This window comes from Diaporthe amygdali (genome assembly GCF_026229845.1).
Source record: "Diaporthe amygdali strain CAA958 chromosome Unknown NODE_9_length_1275696_cov_64_842800, whole genome shotgun sequence".
Taxonomy (NCBI): domain Eukaryota; kingdom Fungi; phylum Ascomycota; class Sordariomycetes; order Diaporthales; family Diaporthaceae; genus Diaporthe; species Diaporthe amygdali.
The window spans coordinates 986353-999817 of NW_026517029.1; the positions used below are offsets into that span (position 1 = coordinate 986353).

Sequence of the window (13465 nt, forward strand, 5' to 3'; positions counted from 1 at the left end):
CCCACAGGAGCTGTTGAGCTGTCCTTGCTTGGGCCGAGAACCACCCAGGACGGAGTGAAATCAGGGGCTGGCACTGAGCACACGGCGTAGACGAAGCATAAGAAAAGGCCTTGGGAATAGATTGATAGGAAAGAGCCTTTGCATATATTGTGGGTATCGGTGACAGAATTTTGTTTTTACAAGATCTCATATACATCCTAGATCGAATCCTCCTAACAACCTCTCATCCAGTCAAAAGTGTTGAATGCACCTTCCTAGGCCTGCTGCGTAACCCAATCCGGGTTCAGCAATCGGTAGATCATGACGAACTCGTACATGGAAAGCATCTTGGTTCGATGGTCTTTAACGATGAGGTTCCTGGCGATCTGTTCGGCCTCAGGGTCTGCGACCTTTAAGCACGCCTCAAGAGCATCTTTGACCTCCATGTCGGGCTTGACAGGGGGTGCTTCGTTCAGCATTTCGTGGAAACACCACCGGATGGCCTCTTGACACCGCTTCTGGTGGTTTGTCGAGGCAATAGTTGTCCATAAGTAGAGGTAAAGCTGCTTTGACCGTGGCTGTTGAAATTTGGGCGGCATACGCCAGATCTCCCAGAACCGTGTCCAATTATCCTGCGCAGCATATGCATTCAGCAGCCGCACGATGGCATCTTCGCCCATGTACGGCAAATCGGCCTGAAGCAAGAACTTTTCCAGAACAGTTTGGAGCTCATGGGTCTGTTCGTCTTGAGATGCTGTCCGGGCTAGCGATTCAATGAGCGACACGATGACATCTGTTGCAATGATTGGCTCGCCACGCTCGTACATGACATTCAACACTTCGAGAGCGAGTTTCGACTGCTCTGAAAGCAACACCGCACTGTCAGCGGGTTCTAAGTAGATGACTTGAAGCACCTCAATGTAGTGACCGCGATGGCAGATGATGCCTAGGAGCTCCATCTCATGCACGAGCTCTCGCAGGTGGGCTAGGTCAAAATGTCGCACCCCGACCTGACGACCTGCTACGCACAACCACAATCGAAATTGCCAGCTTTGTTCAGGACGCAGGCGTTGAATTGCTTTGTTCCAGGCGTCCATGTATGCCGAATGCCATCCAGCATCGGAGTGCTCCAGTGCCTGAAGCGCTTCCTCATACGAATAGCCAGCGAACTGTGCCTGCAGTCGCTCCAGTTCCGCCACCTTGGTAGCTACGAAAATCGCAGGGTCTAAGGTAGTGTTAACATTGTTGATGATCGAGTCGCTGGTTGGCGGGTCAGTTACCTGATTCAGCCGCCTAGGCGAAGTTGAGAAGAAGCGGCGCTGAGATGGTGTTGCGAAGACCTTGGGCGAGCCTCCCTCGGTGAACAAAGACAATTCGTCGGGGTGAGTGTCAGCCGCGGCGTATTCCAGATCGTCGACAATTAGATTGTCGTCACCCCTGCGAGCGAGAATGCGGGACCAGAGAAGCTCGAGATCCAGCTCTTTTCGTTTGGACTCGGTGAACATCTGGACCACAATGGTGGTGCCATCCTGCGTAGTGCCAAAGCCGGTCGCGGTTTCGAATTCGACTGGCTGCTGGGATTCGGAGGCAATTGTGCCCAGATTCATGCAGACCCAGCGTGTCGTGACGCCATCGTCAACTCCTCCCATCGGCGTCGCAGCGGTGCCGAGCAGTTTTGCCTTTCTTTGCTTGCGGCGCATCTTGATCTTGAGTTCATTGTTGCCTAAAAGACCATCCGCATGGGCTTGTATGCCCCTCCTGCGCAGCCACGCTCTCATTTGGCGACCAGAGACGTGCAGGTGGCGCTCAGTGCGGGCAGTACCAAAGAGCATGATGAGATTCGGCCCAAGCGCAGCGGGAGGATCCAAGGTCCGCAAATCCAATAGATTCAGATCCCCCAAGCCCAAGTCCTCGGCAGCGTGCTTGACAAGGTCGTGCAGGATCAAGGGGACGTTATTTGGAACCTCTGGTAGTGGTTCAATGTGCTGAACGAGGGAGGGATGCCTGGGAGGCTCCTCCTGGAGGTACCAGGGCTCTTCCTCTTGGTCATCGCCGTTCTGTACCTGTTGCGCTGTACTTGCGTCCCCCTTGGCCGCTCCAGTGGACGGGGAGTTGGGATCGGCCTCATTTGTGACTGTGTGAGAAGAGAAGAGCCGCGCTCGGGTGGCGAGAGCAGCAGCAGAAGTGGCTTGGGACCGCAGAGCTGGCGTTGAGAGGGAGGGCCATTGAGCGCCGGCACTGCCAGCAGGGCTGTAAGGTGAGATGTAGGAGCCGAGAATGGAAGCCCTAGATGCAAAACGGCCTGCTGCCGATGCCCGCAATATCGGTCGTAGAGCCATTGCAGCCACTCAGAATTAGACTCAAGACACGAACGCGGACACAGACGCAGACGCAGACACTGGTCTTCGTATAGCCAGACAGGCGGACGGGCGAACACGTTGGTGGTTGTAATTCTGAAAGCTCTGGAGAGTTCAATGAAAGTTCTTCTTGTCCCGAGCTGGTGAGGTCAAGATTTTCAGATGTCAGGACTTTTCAGATGTCGATATGCGCCGCACTGTCCAGGCTCATCGACACACTCGAGAGTCGGCTCCTCCCATGCTGTAGCACCTAGGCGGTTTGCCTCTTCAGTGGTCCGGGAGGGTGGTGTGGGTCATGGCCTGTCAGGTACAGCCAATCAAATGCAGTACTGATAACAGCGTCATCTACTCGACTCTTATCGTGGCGCGCAGTGCAGGGATTAGCATTTGGGCCTGGTCGCCGCCCGCGAAAGAGCCATGACAAAAACTTTCTTCTCTGTTTGGGCGAACTCTCCATCTCCAACACCTTCACCTCGCCTGTCCTTTTGGTTCATTTCACTTTTTAAACCATTCCCATAGACTGTATTATAGACTGCAGCCCATATTTTTCAAATGAATAATTGACCGTGCCTCTGCTCAGACGGGCCTTCCCTTTGCGCCCTGTTTGTCACGGCACGCAGATATACAAACAATCCCCATCGTCACACGACCGCCCGACCTCGACATACTCCCTCCCTCCCTCCTGCTGCGTGCTCCTGATTGGGGATCTCTGAAGATGTTCGTCCGAACCAACATCTCGAGACACAATTGCCGACTCGGCCGTTCCATATTGCGACTATCCAATCCATCCGAGCCACGATGCTACCTGCCCGCCGCCCACGCCACAGCTCTACCCGCAAGCCAGCGTCTCCTCGCAACCAGTTCTTCATCGCCACCATGGCAAAGATCCCCCGCGAGCTCTCAGATCCATGCCCCCGGGCGTGGGCTGGCCACAGCCGTAGGCGATGTCATGAGTGCCGAAGGTGCTTCTGCCAGAGTCTACGATCTAAGAAGTTTTGACCCGTCCATGGCCATGATCCTCGAAGAGCCGGCACGGCCAGCCCCTGCGGGCAAAATAAATTCTCAAGGTGTCCCCGGGGACTTGGAAACAGCCCTCCCGGTCTTCGACGCTTGTTTGCGCGTTGGCAAGCTGGGCAGGGCTGTCGCTGTCCTGAAGCGTGTCGAAGCACTAGGCCAAGCCAGCCCAGAGGTCTTGATGGATATGAACAACAGATATCTCGAGTCGTGGCTGAGGGACCTCACGAACAACCCAGGCGTGGGAAAAGCCGAGGAAATGCATGCTTGGTATGAGCTACACATCCACGCTGCTAAATTGCCGCAGACACCACAAACAGTTGCCTACATGCTGAAGGCATCGCTGTTGACCACTCCAGCGACCGAAAACAACCAAGGCCCGTCGAGGTTGGAGAGGCTTGTGAAGCGGTACATGGACATGATTACTCCAGAGCAAGGCCTTGAAGTTCTTTATTGCAACAACATCTTGACCGACGCCGACATTGCCACCATCACTAAGTTTTATCCCGATTACAACATTCCATTCAACTTGCAAGACGTTGAGGAAGAGTCATCCAGCTTTGAATCAATCTTGTCCGACACCGCAGCTTATAAGAGCAACCCCATTGAAATACACGAGGACACAGGCTCTTTGCCGGAGGTCCTCGCCACACCGCAGAAAGGCATGGGTCTCGAATCGATCAAGAACACACTGGAAATTTTTCAGAAGATGAGAGATGGCCACGATATCTCCACTCTACCCTTTCACGAGAGACGGGAATTCCAGTCGCGCTTGGAGCGTGACTGTATAGATGTGGCCGTCGCGCGCTGGAGAGAAGAGCACGAATCACTGCGCCAGAGGGGTCTCGCCACACCGGTAAGCGCGCCGAGCATGAATTCCCGCATCTGGTCATGGCATCAGAGCCTGGAAGCTCTGATCAAAAAGGAGTTCGACGCAATCGTGGAGGCAGAGAAGACGGACAAGAAGCAGGCACAGGACTTCGATCGCTGCATCTATGGCCCGATCCTGCAGCAATCCACGCCCAGCCGACTTGCTGCAGTGACAATCATGACGACAATGAGCTCTCTGGCCTTTACAGGCGCCGACAAGGGCATTATGACTGCAAATCTGCTGAGCCACATCTCCAAAATGGTGGAAGAGGATATTCAGGCTCAATTGCGCCTGGAGCAACAGAAAAAAGAGGCTCGTAAGGCCAAGGCACGACGATTGCTATTAAAAAAGCTTAGGTCTATGGAAGGCATGGAGGCCAGCCCGGGTCCAGAGGCGATCCTAGGTCAAAAGGCTGATCCGGCGGAGTCTGACGATTCGGCAACCTCTCTTCCAAACGGGCTTCCTGATAGTCCTCCACCTACTCTTGCGCCATGGTCTCTATCTATGAAGGTCAAGATCGGTGCGGTACTACTTTCAGCGCTCGCCGAAGTCATCAAAGTACCAGTCAGCTGTGAACACCCCGAGACGAAAGAGACGATAACTGCATTGCAACCCGGTCTGGTACGCACTACTCAGTTTAGAAAGGGCAGACGAGTGGGCACAATCATGCCACACCCCCGGTTGAGTGAGATGCTGCGCTCGGAACCTAGAGGTGATTTCTTGGCGCGACACCTGCCAATGGTTGTTGAGCCGTTGCCTTGGACCGGCTTTGAAAAGGGTGCTTACCAAGAGTCCCCGGTGCCTTTGGTCAGACTCAAGGCCGGCGAGAAAGATCAGCGGCTCTACGCGGAAGCGGCCATTGCGCGGGGCGACATGGAGCAAGTTGCTAAAGGCTTAGATGTCTTGGGAAGAACAGCATGGCGGATTAACCGACCTGTCTTGTCTGTTTTGCTCGACGTGTGGAACTCAGGTGAAGCTCTTGCGGACATTCCACCGTTACATCCGCAAATACCTGTCCCCAAGGAGCCTGAACCCTCCAGTGACTCACTTGTCCGGCGCAACTGGATCAAGGAAATCAAAACGGGCCAAAACCTTAAGCAGTCGTACCATTCCGTCCGCTGCTTCATGAACTTCCAACTGGAAATCGCAAGGGCATACCGCGATCAAGAATTTTACTTCCCACACAATGTTGATTTTCGGGGAAGGGCTTACCCAATACCGCCCTACTTGAACCACATGGGTGCGGATCACGTTCGAGGCCTTCTCCGCTTTTCTCAAGGCAAGGAACTTGGTGAGCGTGGCTTGATATGGCTCAAGGTTCACCTGTCGAACGTCTACGGTTACGACAAGGCGAGTTTGAAGGACAGAGAGTCATTTGCGATGGACAACCTCGCCAACATCTATGACTCTGCAAAGAACCCGTTGAAGGGCAACAGATGGTGGCTTGGAGCGGAGGACCCCTGGCAGTGTCTCGCAGCTTGCATGGAGCTGACAGCTGCGCTCGAATCTCCGGATCCGACCAAATTTGTTTCACATCTTCCTGTCCATCAGGATGGAACCTGCAATGGTCTTCAACATTACGCTGCCCTTGGTGGTGATTCTTGGGGTGCTCGTCAGGTCAACCTGGTACCGGGCGACAAACCAGCTGATGTTTATAGCGCCGTGGCCGATCTGGTCATCAAGGAGCTTGATGAGGATGCAGCGCGCGGCAATGAAATGGCAAAGGCTTTGCATGGCAAAATCAAGCGTAAGGTTGTCAAGCAGACCGTCATGACCAATGTCTACGGCGTCACTTTCTCGGGAGCAAAGAAGCAGGTTTTGAAGCAGCTCGATGCCCTGTACCCTAACCTTCGCAAAGAATCAGGCATTGAACCCGGGCTCCTCTCCAGTTACATAACCACCAAGATTTTCAAGGCATTGTCTACGATGTTTCGAGGGGCCCACGACATTCAGTACTGGCTGGGAGAAATCGGCGGCCGAGTATGCCGTGCTCTAACCGCGGAGCAGCTTCAAGCGATCGAGGACCAAGGGGTCGAGAAACTGAGAAAAGGCCCCGAAAAGACTTCATCCGAAGATATCCCCTCAATGATGCGATCAACAATCATCTGGACGACCCCTCTTCGCATGCCGATCGTTCAGCCATACCGAAAAACCAGCAGTACGGTCATCTCAACTTGCATGCAAAGTCTCGTGCTCAATAAGCCGGATCGATTTGAACCTGTGAACCGTCGCAAGCAACTGCAAGCTTTCCCGCCTAATTTCATCCATTCCCTAGATGCCAGTCACATGATCCTGTCTGCGCTTGAGTGCGATGAACTTGGTCTTACATTTGCGGCTGTGCACGACTCCTTCTGGACGCACGCCGCGGATGTTGACACGATGAACCGCGTCCTTCGTGACGCATTCATTCGTATCCACAGCGAGGACGTGATTCAGCGTCTGGCGTCGGAGTTCGAGGTCCGCTACCGGGGAGGCCTGTACATGGCCCAAGTCGAAGCGTCCTCGGAGGCGGGTAAAGCCATAACCCAATGGCGCAAAGACAACAAGAAAATCGCGTCCCCGGCTAAAGCCGAGCTGCTCCTTGAGAAGCGAAGGCTAGACCTGCTCAACTCTCACTCGAAAGCAGACAGGGCAAAGGGCAAGAAAATGGTCACCCCTGGTTCAATCTACGAGCAATTCGCATCCGAGCAGGACGTTGTCAAGGAGGATATGGGCGGGACGACGCTGGGAAGCCTGTCGGCCAGCGCCACGAGAGCGAAAAGTGCCACTGAGGCAGAAGCCGAGGAGGAGGCAGGTTTGGTTGATGCAGACGGTGAGCCAGTGTCGGAGGAAGGAGCTGATGCAGCTTCTGATGTGCACGACTTTAAGAAGTATTACACCACTGTGTCGCACTTCGAGGAGAAGCTGGTTGGATCTCGACCTTCAAGGGCACCGGCGAAAAGGTACACCACAGTCTGGAGCCCGCTCTCGTTCCCGCAGATCCCGGCCAAGGGTGACTTTGATGTCAGCAGCTTGAAAGACAGCGCGTACTTCTTTTCATGATTAGGTCGCAGAAGCAGGCAAAAGTGCATTGGGAACGTCAAACATTTTTAAGGCAGGGATCCATCGGGTGGCGTTTGGAGCTGGTTTCTGTGGGCGAAGTTGCATGGTCGGCGTTGATTGATCAAAGCGAGCGGGCGGCTGGAAAAGTTAGAACAGATGGTGTACATGCCCGTGTACCATATATATCCGATGATGTACGAACAAAGACTACCCTGATCTTCGGGGCTTGTATATCATGTTACATGTCCATGACTTCTGGCTGGTTCGCACCAAGCTGCCGGTGACCTTGGTGATTCGTGACTGCATATTTGAGAATCTCACTTGTTTGGTGAAACTTGGGAGAAATCGCGAGTTGCTCAATCGTCCCAGTGCGATCGCAATTTGACGCAATTCTGAACCTGAAGCTATTGCCAGTCAACCAACGACATGCACAAGTTGCAATGATGCCAAGGATAGTGTCAAGTCATTTGTTTTTGGTGGGGTGGCCGAGAGCTTTATTCTTTCTTGACTTTGCTGAATTCTATCTAGATCAACATGCTTTTCTGCTTTCTGCAGTCCAAAATCCTGCCCAGATGTCACAGAAATCACACAGGCCAGCTTATCGGACAGTCGCGTTCTGCAGGGTCTTGACTGTGCACACACCGCCAGACTCTGTGAGCAACTTGCCGATACCACTCTTACCCTCGAGCTGCTCCACAACACCGGCATCGAACGCCACCTCCAGGGAGTCGGTGGTGGTGAAGCCGGGCTGGAATGTCTCCCAGACCTTCTTCTTGGGGTTCAGCTGCTTCTCTGGCTCGCCCTTCCATCCGTCAAAGTAGACGCGCTCGCCGGCCTTGGCGTCCGCGGGCGGGTTGACCAGCTCGACGGGTCCCTTGTGGTCGTCGGCCTCGCCCTCCTTGACCTTGGGGCTTGCGGCGAGCACCATGGCGGAGGACTTGATGCCGCGCATCTTGACGGGCTTCAGGTTGCACACCACCACGACCTTGCGGCCCTGCATCTCCTCCAGTGGCACCAGGCCATTCAGACCCGAGCACACGGTCCGCACGACCTGGCCCTCGTACTCCTCCGTGTCGGTCGTGCCGGCGGGGTCGCCCATGGCAATTGTCGAGACGTACAGGGAGTCGGCCTCAGGATGCTTGATCGCCTTAAGGATGTGGCCGACGCGCAGATCGATCAGCGCGGGGGACAGGGGCGCGGCAGGAGCGGCGGGCGGCTTCTGCTGCTTGGGCTGCTTCTCCTTCTTCTCCTTCTTCTTGCCGCCCTGCTGGGCGCCCTCGCCCGCGACGGCGGCAACCACGGCGTCCTTGACCTCGGCGGCCTTCTCCTTGGTGCGGTCCACGAGGGTCTTCTGCTCGCCACCCGCCTCGGCGGCGGCCTTGGCGGCCTTCTCCTTCTTGAGACGTTCCTTCTCGGCCTTGACGTCGACGGGCGGCTTCACGTAGAGGATCTCCTCGGTGTCGACCTTGACCTTGTCGCCGTCAGGGATGCTCAGGCCGAACAGGGCCGAGTTCTGCACGAAGTCGACGTGGCGCACAATGTTGGGGTGTCCCTTCTCGCCGGTACGCTCCTCGGGGGTCCAGCCCTTGACGGTAGGGGCGAGGACGTTGTAGATCTCGACGTCGGCCTTGGAGGGCTTTGTGCCGAGCAGGGTGGTGCGGGAGGCGAGGTGGGTGTTGAGGGCCTCAAGGATGGAAGAAGACTCCGCATTGGGGGACTTGAGGCGCTCGGCGGTGGTGAGCCATTGCTGGATCTCAGCCTCCTCGGTGGGAGTGTAGGACTGGGAGGCGATGGCGGCCATGATCCTGTTTGCGAAGGAGGTGCTTGTTGAGAATTGGCGGGGAATCGACACGCTTCGAAGCGCTGGACGAGCGAGACGGAGGGAGAACAGTTTGGCTGGGTGAGCTGAGGAGTAGACCTCAAGCTTTTGGACGTTGAATGCTGGTGGTGGTGAGTGTTAGGTAGTGGTGCTGAGCTGGCGGGGTTAAATCAAACAGTATGAGTCGAACTTCTCGAGCTCTGGATTTTCAAAGAGCTGCCCCTCCCCCTCCTCCCCTCCTCCCCCTGTCAGTCCTACCCCTGTCCGCTGACTAAGGCACCATTGTCAATCAAAAAATCATGCGCCGACGCGTTCAGGTCGCGTCTTGTCTGGGGCGTGCTGCTTCGTGCTGCTGCGTGCAGGGACTCTATTATGTCATTCATTTATTTCCTTTCTTTGCAGCATCTGGTCTCAGTCCGCCTCGCACCCTCGCCCCCGTCACAGCCATGAACACAATTAGTTGACCCCACTCTTGCCTGTGCTTTATATATCGAATTGGGGAACTTTTGTTGCATTCTTAGACCATCTCATACCTTGATTGCCACTTTCGTACCACGTTTTGCATTCGCGCCTCACCTTCCGAACGCGACCTGACCCAGTCAACCGCGCAAGTGGCGAACCTGACCGTTTTCGTCACCACCACGCGCAGGCTTGAACTGCTTCAGTACTCCAACGCTCTCAATTCCTCAATTTAATTGGCGGTACTCATCATTCGCAATGGCTGTGGATTCGTCCTCTTCGATTGATGGGGCATCTCCTGCCGGACATCCCGACAGCAGCCCGCCCTCGTCCCCCCCAGCTGAGCCACCCAAGGACGAAGCTGCCCCCCAAGATAGCCTTGAGCGCGAGGAAGCCAAGGCGCTGGAGCGCAATCTTGAGGCCGAGAATAAACGCAAGGCATCACTCAAGCGCAAGAGAAAGGCGGTCACGAAGGCTCAAAGAGAGGCAAAAGCCAAAGAGCTTGATAATCTACTCAGGCAGAGCGCCGCTTTTGCTGACATATTACGTGGCAAAACCAGTGTTCTGGGCCGAGTCGGCACGGCTCTTGACGGCGAGACACTTGGTGACCATGATCTCCAAATGGCTGCACAGCCCAAGTGTCTGGTGGGAGGTACAATGCGAGACTACCAGTTGGAAGGTGTTTCGTGGATGTACGAAGTTTGCTTACAGGGCATGAGTGGCATCCTGGCTGACGAGATGGGCTTGGGTAAGCTCTGCTTCAATAGGGTGACAAGTGAAAAAAAAACTGACCCCAGACAGGCAAGACGATCCAGACCATCGGCATCATTGGCCTGCTTCGCGAACAGGAAAACTACCTTGGCCCGCACATCATCATTGCACCGCTTAGTACTTTGTCCAACTGGATCGCTGAGTTTAAGAAATGGGCGCCTTCCATTCCAGTTTTGATGTACCACGGTACTCCTTCAGAACGTCAAAAGCTGCGAAGCACCAAGATGTTTCCGTATTTGGACAAAAAGGGCAAACCTACTGATCGATTTCCTGTGGTCTGCACAAGTTATGAGATGGTAATAAGAGACAGCTCATTTTTGTCCAGAATAGAGTGGGAATTTATCATCATCGCAAGTCGCACTATTTCCTGTTACAAGTCATCCTGCTAACTTGAGTGCAGGATGAGGGGCACCGCCTGAAGAACGCTGAGGCTCGCCTGTTCCAGGAAATTTGCAAGTTTCGTAGTGCGACTCGTTTCCTCATAACAGGCACTCCTTTGCAGAACAATCTCAAGGAATTGTGGTCTCTGCTTCATTTCCTGATGCCGAGGATCTTCACTGACTGGGAAGCTTTTGAAACCTGGTTTGATTTTAGTGATCTCCAAGATGAAGAAGGTACTGAGCAGTTTATTGAGGACAAGACCAAACAGGATTTGGTGAAGAAGATCCACACTGTGCTTCAACCATTGCTGCTCCGTCGTGTCAAAGCCGACGTTGCCAACTATCTCCCCAAAAAACGAGAGTACGTTCTTTACGCTCCAATGACGAAGGAGCAGACGGATCTCTACAACGTCATTACGAACAAAAAGGCAGACACCAGAGCATATCTCGAGCAGAAGGTTGTCGAGAGACTGACGGGGACCACGAACACACCGGCCGGATCTAGGAAAGCCACACCGAGCTCGTCACGATCCGTCAGTGTTGTCAAGACCGAGAAAGACGTGGACAGTGATTCAGCTGGAAAGACCAAGAATGCATTTTCGCTCTTGATGGGACAACCCAAGAAGAGAGGCAGGCCGGCTAAGAATGCGACCAAGCCAAATGGCAACACCACAAAGCGAAAGGAACCACCTACCTCCGAGACTTCCACCCCTAAGACTACGCGAACCACTAAAGACTCGACCCCAGCGAAATCCGCTAGGGGTCGCTCACGCAAGGTCACTCGACGTTCGATGAAACTGAACGAGTCCGACGATGACGAGCTGTCCGACGACGAATTTGAGGCAAAACTCGCACAGGAGTATGCTGAAGATAATGAGGCCGAGACCATATCCACTCCTGAATCCACCGAGGAGATGGAGCGAGCTGCAACCCTCGAGCTCGCCAAGAAAGAAATATCCCACAAGAAGCTTGGAAATGACTTGATGCAGTTGCGGCTCACCTGCAATTCACCCCACAACTTCTACAACCCCTGGCCAAATGCGGAGGACATTGATGAGAGCATCGTTACCTCATCGGGAAAGATGCTACTTCTTGATCGCCTCCTTCCTGCGCTGTTTGAGAGGGGCAGTAAGGTTCTTATCTTTTCCCAGTTTTCCACACAACTAGATATCTTGTGGGATTACTGTGCCGAGCTTCGTGGTTGGAACACTTGCCGGATCAGTGGCAACGTCTCGCACCAAGATCGGCAGGCTCAGATTGAGGAATTCAACAACAATCCAGAGTGCAAGTTGTTCATCTTGACAACACGTGCAGGAGGCCAGGGCATCAACCTTGCCAGCGCAGACACGGTCATCCTGTTTGATTCTGATTGGAATCCACAACAAGATTTACAAGCTCAGGATCGAGCACATAGAATCGGCCAAACCCGACCCGTGATCGTATATCGGCTCGCGACAAAGGGGACAGTAGAGGAGGACCTGCTCATGAGTGCTGACGCCAAGCGGCGTCTCGAGAAGCTCGTGATCAAGAAGGGTAGTTTCAAGAACTTGGGCCAGAAAAAGGATCTCAACGAGGGCCTGGACAAGGAGACCCTGCGCTCACTCCTGCTCAAGGATGGTGAGGTATTCAGGTTCTCAGGCGACAAAACCATTCTCAGCGATGCGGACCTGGACATACTGTGCGACAGGTAAGCTGTGGTCACTACTTCACTTTGCTGATTGTCATTGGCCGGAAGATGGACTAATATAATTCTTTAGGAGTGACGCCGCGTATGACCGTGCTGCAGCAGGTGCCGGTAATGCGGATGGATTCACAGTTGTTGAAACTGGTGCTAAGGGCCTTGCCACCATGGGTTGAGATGAGGCACAGGCTTCGCTCAATTATTCAATCGCATAATATCCGGCTCGTCTGTGCCACTGAGCAAGGTCTTCTTGGATGAGCTGGTTGCGCTGCGCCGCTAGCGCAACGATTGTTTATCGTCTCGAGCAGTATTTATACAAGTCGAGAACTTGTCACTTGTTATAACTCTTGATCAGAGACTTCTAGCTGTGCCGGAACACACAACAGGTCACAACGGAGTTTTTATGTGATCTTGGTTCCTTGTTTGTGGCTATCAGCTTCATAAGACGCACTTCATACAGTCCAGATTTCGTCCAGGGAGCTCGCTGCCTGCTGTGTCTACAACATCTCTTGCAAATTCACAGTCAAAAGGCAATGTGGCTGTTTCCTTGAATTAATCACCATCCTGAGCTCGCCAGCACGCCTTGGCCGATGTCTCATTGCAGCGGTAATGGTCAGGGGACTCGTCTTGGGTATGTACAATATTTGGTCTGACTGGTCTTATGTGTTTTTGGCTTCGGAAAAGTGGCTTTCGTGTGTGGTAGTCCTGGCAATGAATGCTGCAATCCCTGGCTGCTTCAAAACAAGAGTTGCAGGGTACAGTCGCTGTGCAAAATGACGAAAAGGGTTGTATTGCCTCATCTCATGGCTTTCACATGAGATATCATCAGATGTAGGAATAGAAGAAGCCCCCAGATGACCAGCAGATCTTTCATACACATGTTCAACTAGTGCCGTATGTTTCCCGTTGTCCCTTACTTTTCAGTGAATACAGCAGAATGGCTGTCTCATGGCTTTTAATGTCTCATCTAGCAGCATCATCGATCTCTCTCCTTTCCCTGAGCCCTCATTGCCCACTTTGTCTCCTGCTCGTAACAACGAGTCCGCATGCCGAGCGCGGTCCGTACACAAACGTGCCTCCTCCGAGAACAAC

General features: G+C 53.8%; 4 protein-coding genes across 4 annotated transcripts; 2 read left to right on the forward strand and 2 right to left on the reverse strand.

The window, feature by feature from the left end:
• Nucleotides 1–254: 254 nt before the first annotated feature.
• On the reverse strand, nt 255–2318 carry J7T55_013120 (uncharacterized protein; the record flags this gene model as incomplete). The annotated part of the gene is made up of 1 exon (XM_053141777.1): nt 255–2318. The coding sequence occupies one exon, from the start codon at nt 2316–2318 to the stop codon at nt 255–257; it is 2064 nt and encodes a 687-aa protein (XP_052995465.1).
• Nucleotides 2319–3051: 733 nt separating this feature from the next.
• Nucleotides 3052–7263, forward strand: J7T55_013121 (uncharacterized protein; the record flags this gene model as incomplete). The annotated part of the gene is made up of 1 exon (XM_053141778.1): nt 3052–7263. One exon carries the CDS (start codon nt 3052–3054, stop codon nt 7261–7263), a length of 4212 nt encoding a protein of 1403 aa, XP_052995466.1.
• Nucleotides 7264–7861: 598 nt separating this feature from the next.
• J7T55_013122 (multisynthetase complex auxiliary component p43) lies at nt 7862–9064 on the reverse strand (the record flags this gene model as incomplete). Its single annotated transcript, XM_053141779.1, has 1 exon — nt 7862–9064. One exon carries the CDS (start codon nt 9062–9064, stop codon nt 7862–7864), a length of 1203 nt encoding a protein of 400 aa, XP_052995467.1.
• A 735-nt stretch (nt 9065–9799) lies between these two features.
• Nucleotides 9800–12549, forward strand: J7T55_013123 (helicase-like protein; the record flags this gene model as incomplete). The annotated part of the gene is made up of 4 exons (XM_053141780.1): nt 9800–10289; nt 10343–10608; nt 10713–12379; nt 12450–12549. 4 exons carry the CDS (start codon nt 9800–9802, stop codon nt 12547–12549), a joined length of 2523 nt encoding a protein of 840 aa, XP_052995468.1.
• Between the last annotated feature and the right edge of the window lie 916 nt (nt 12550–13465).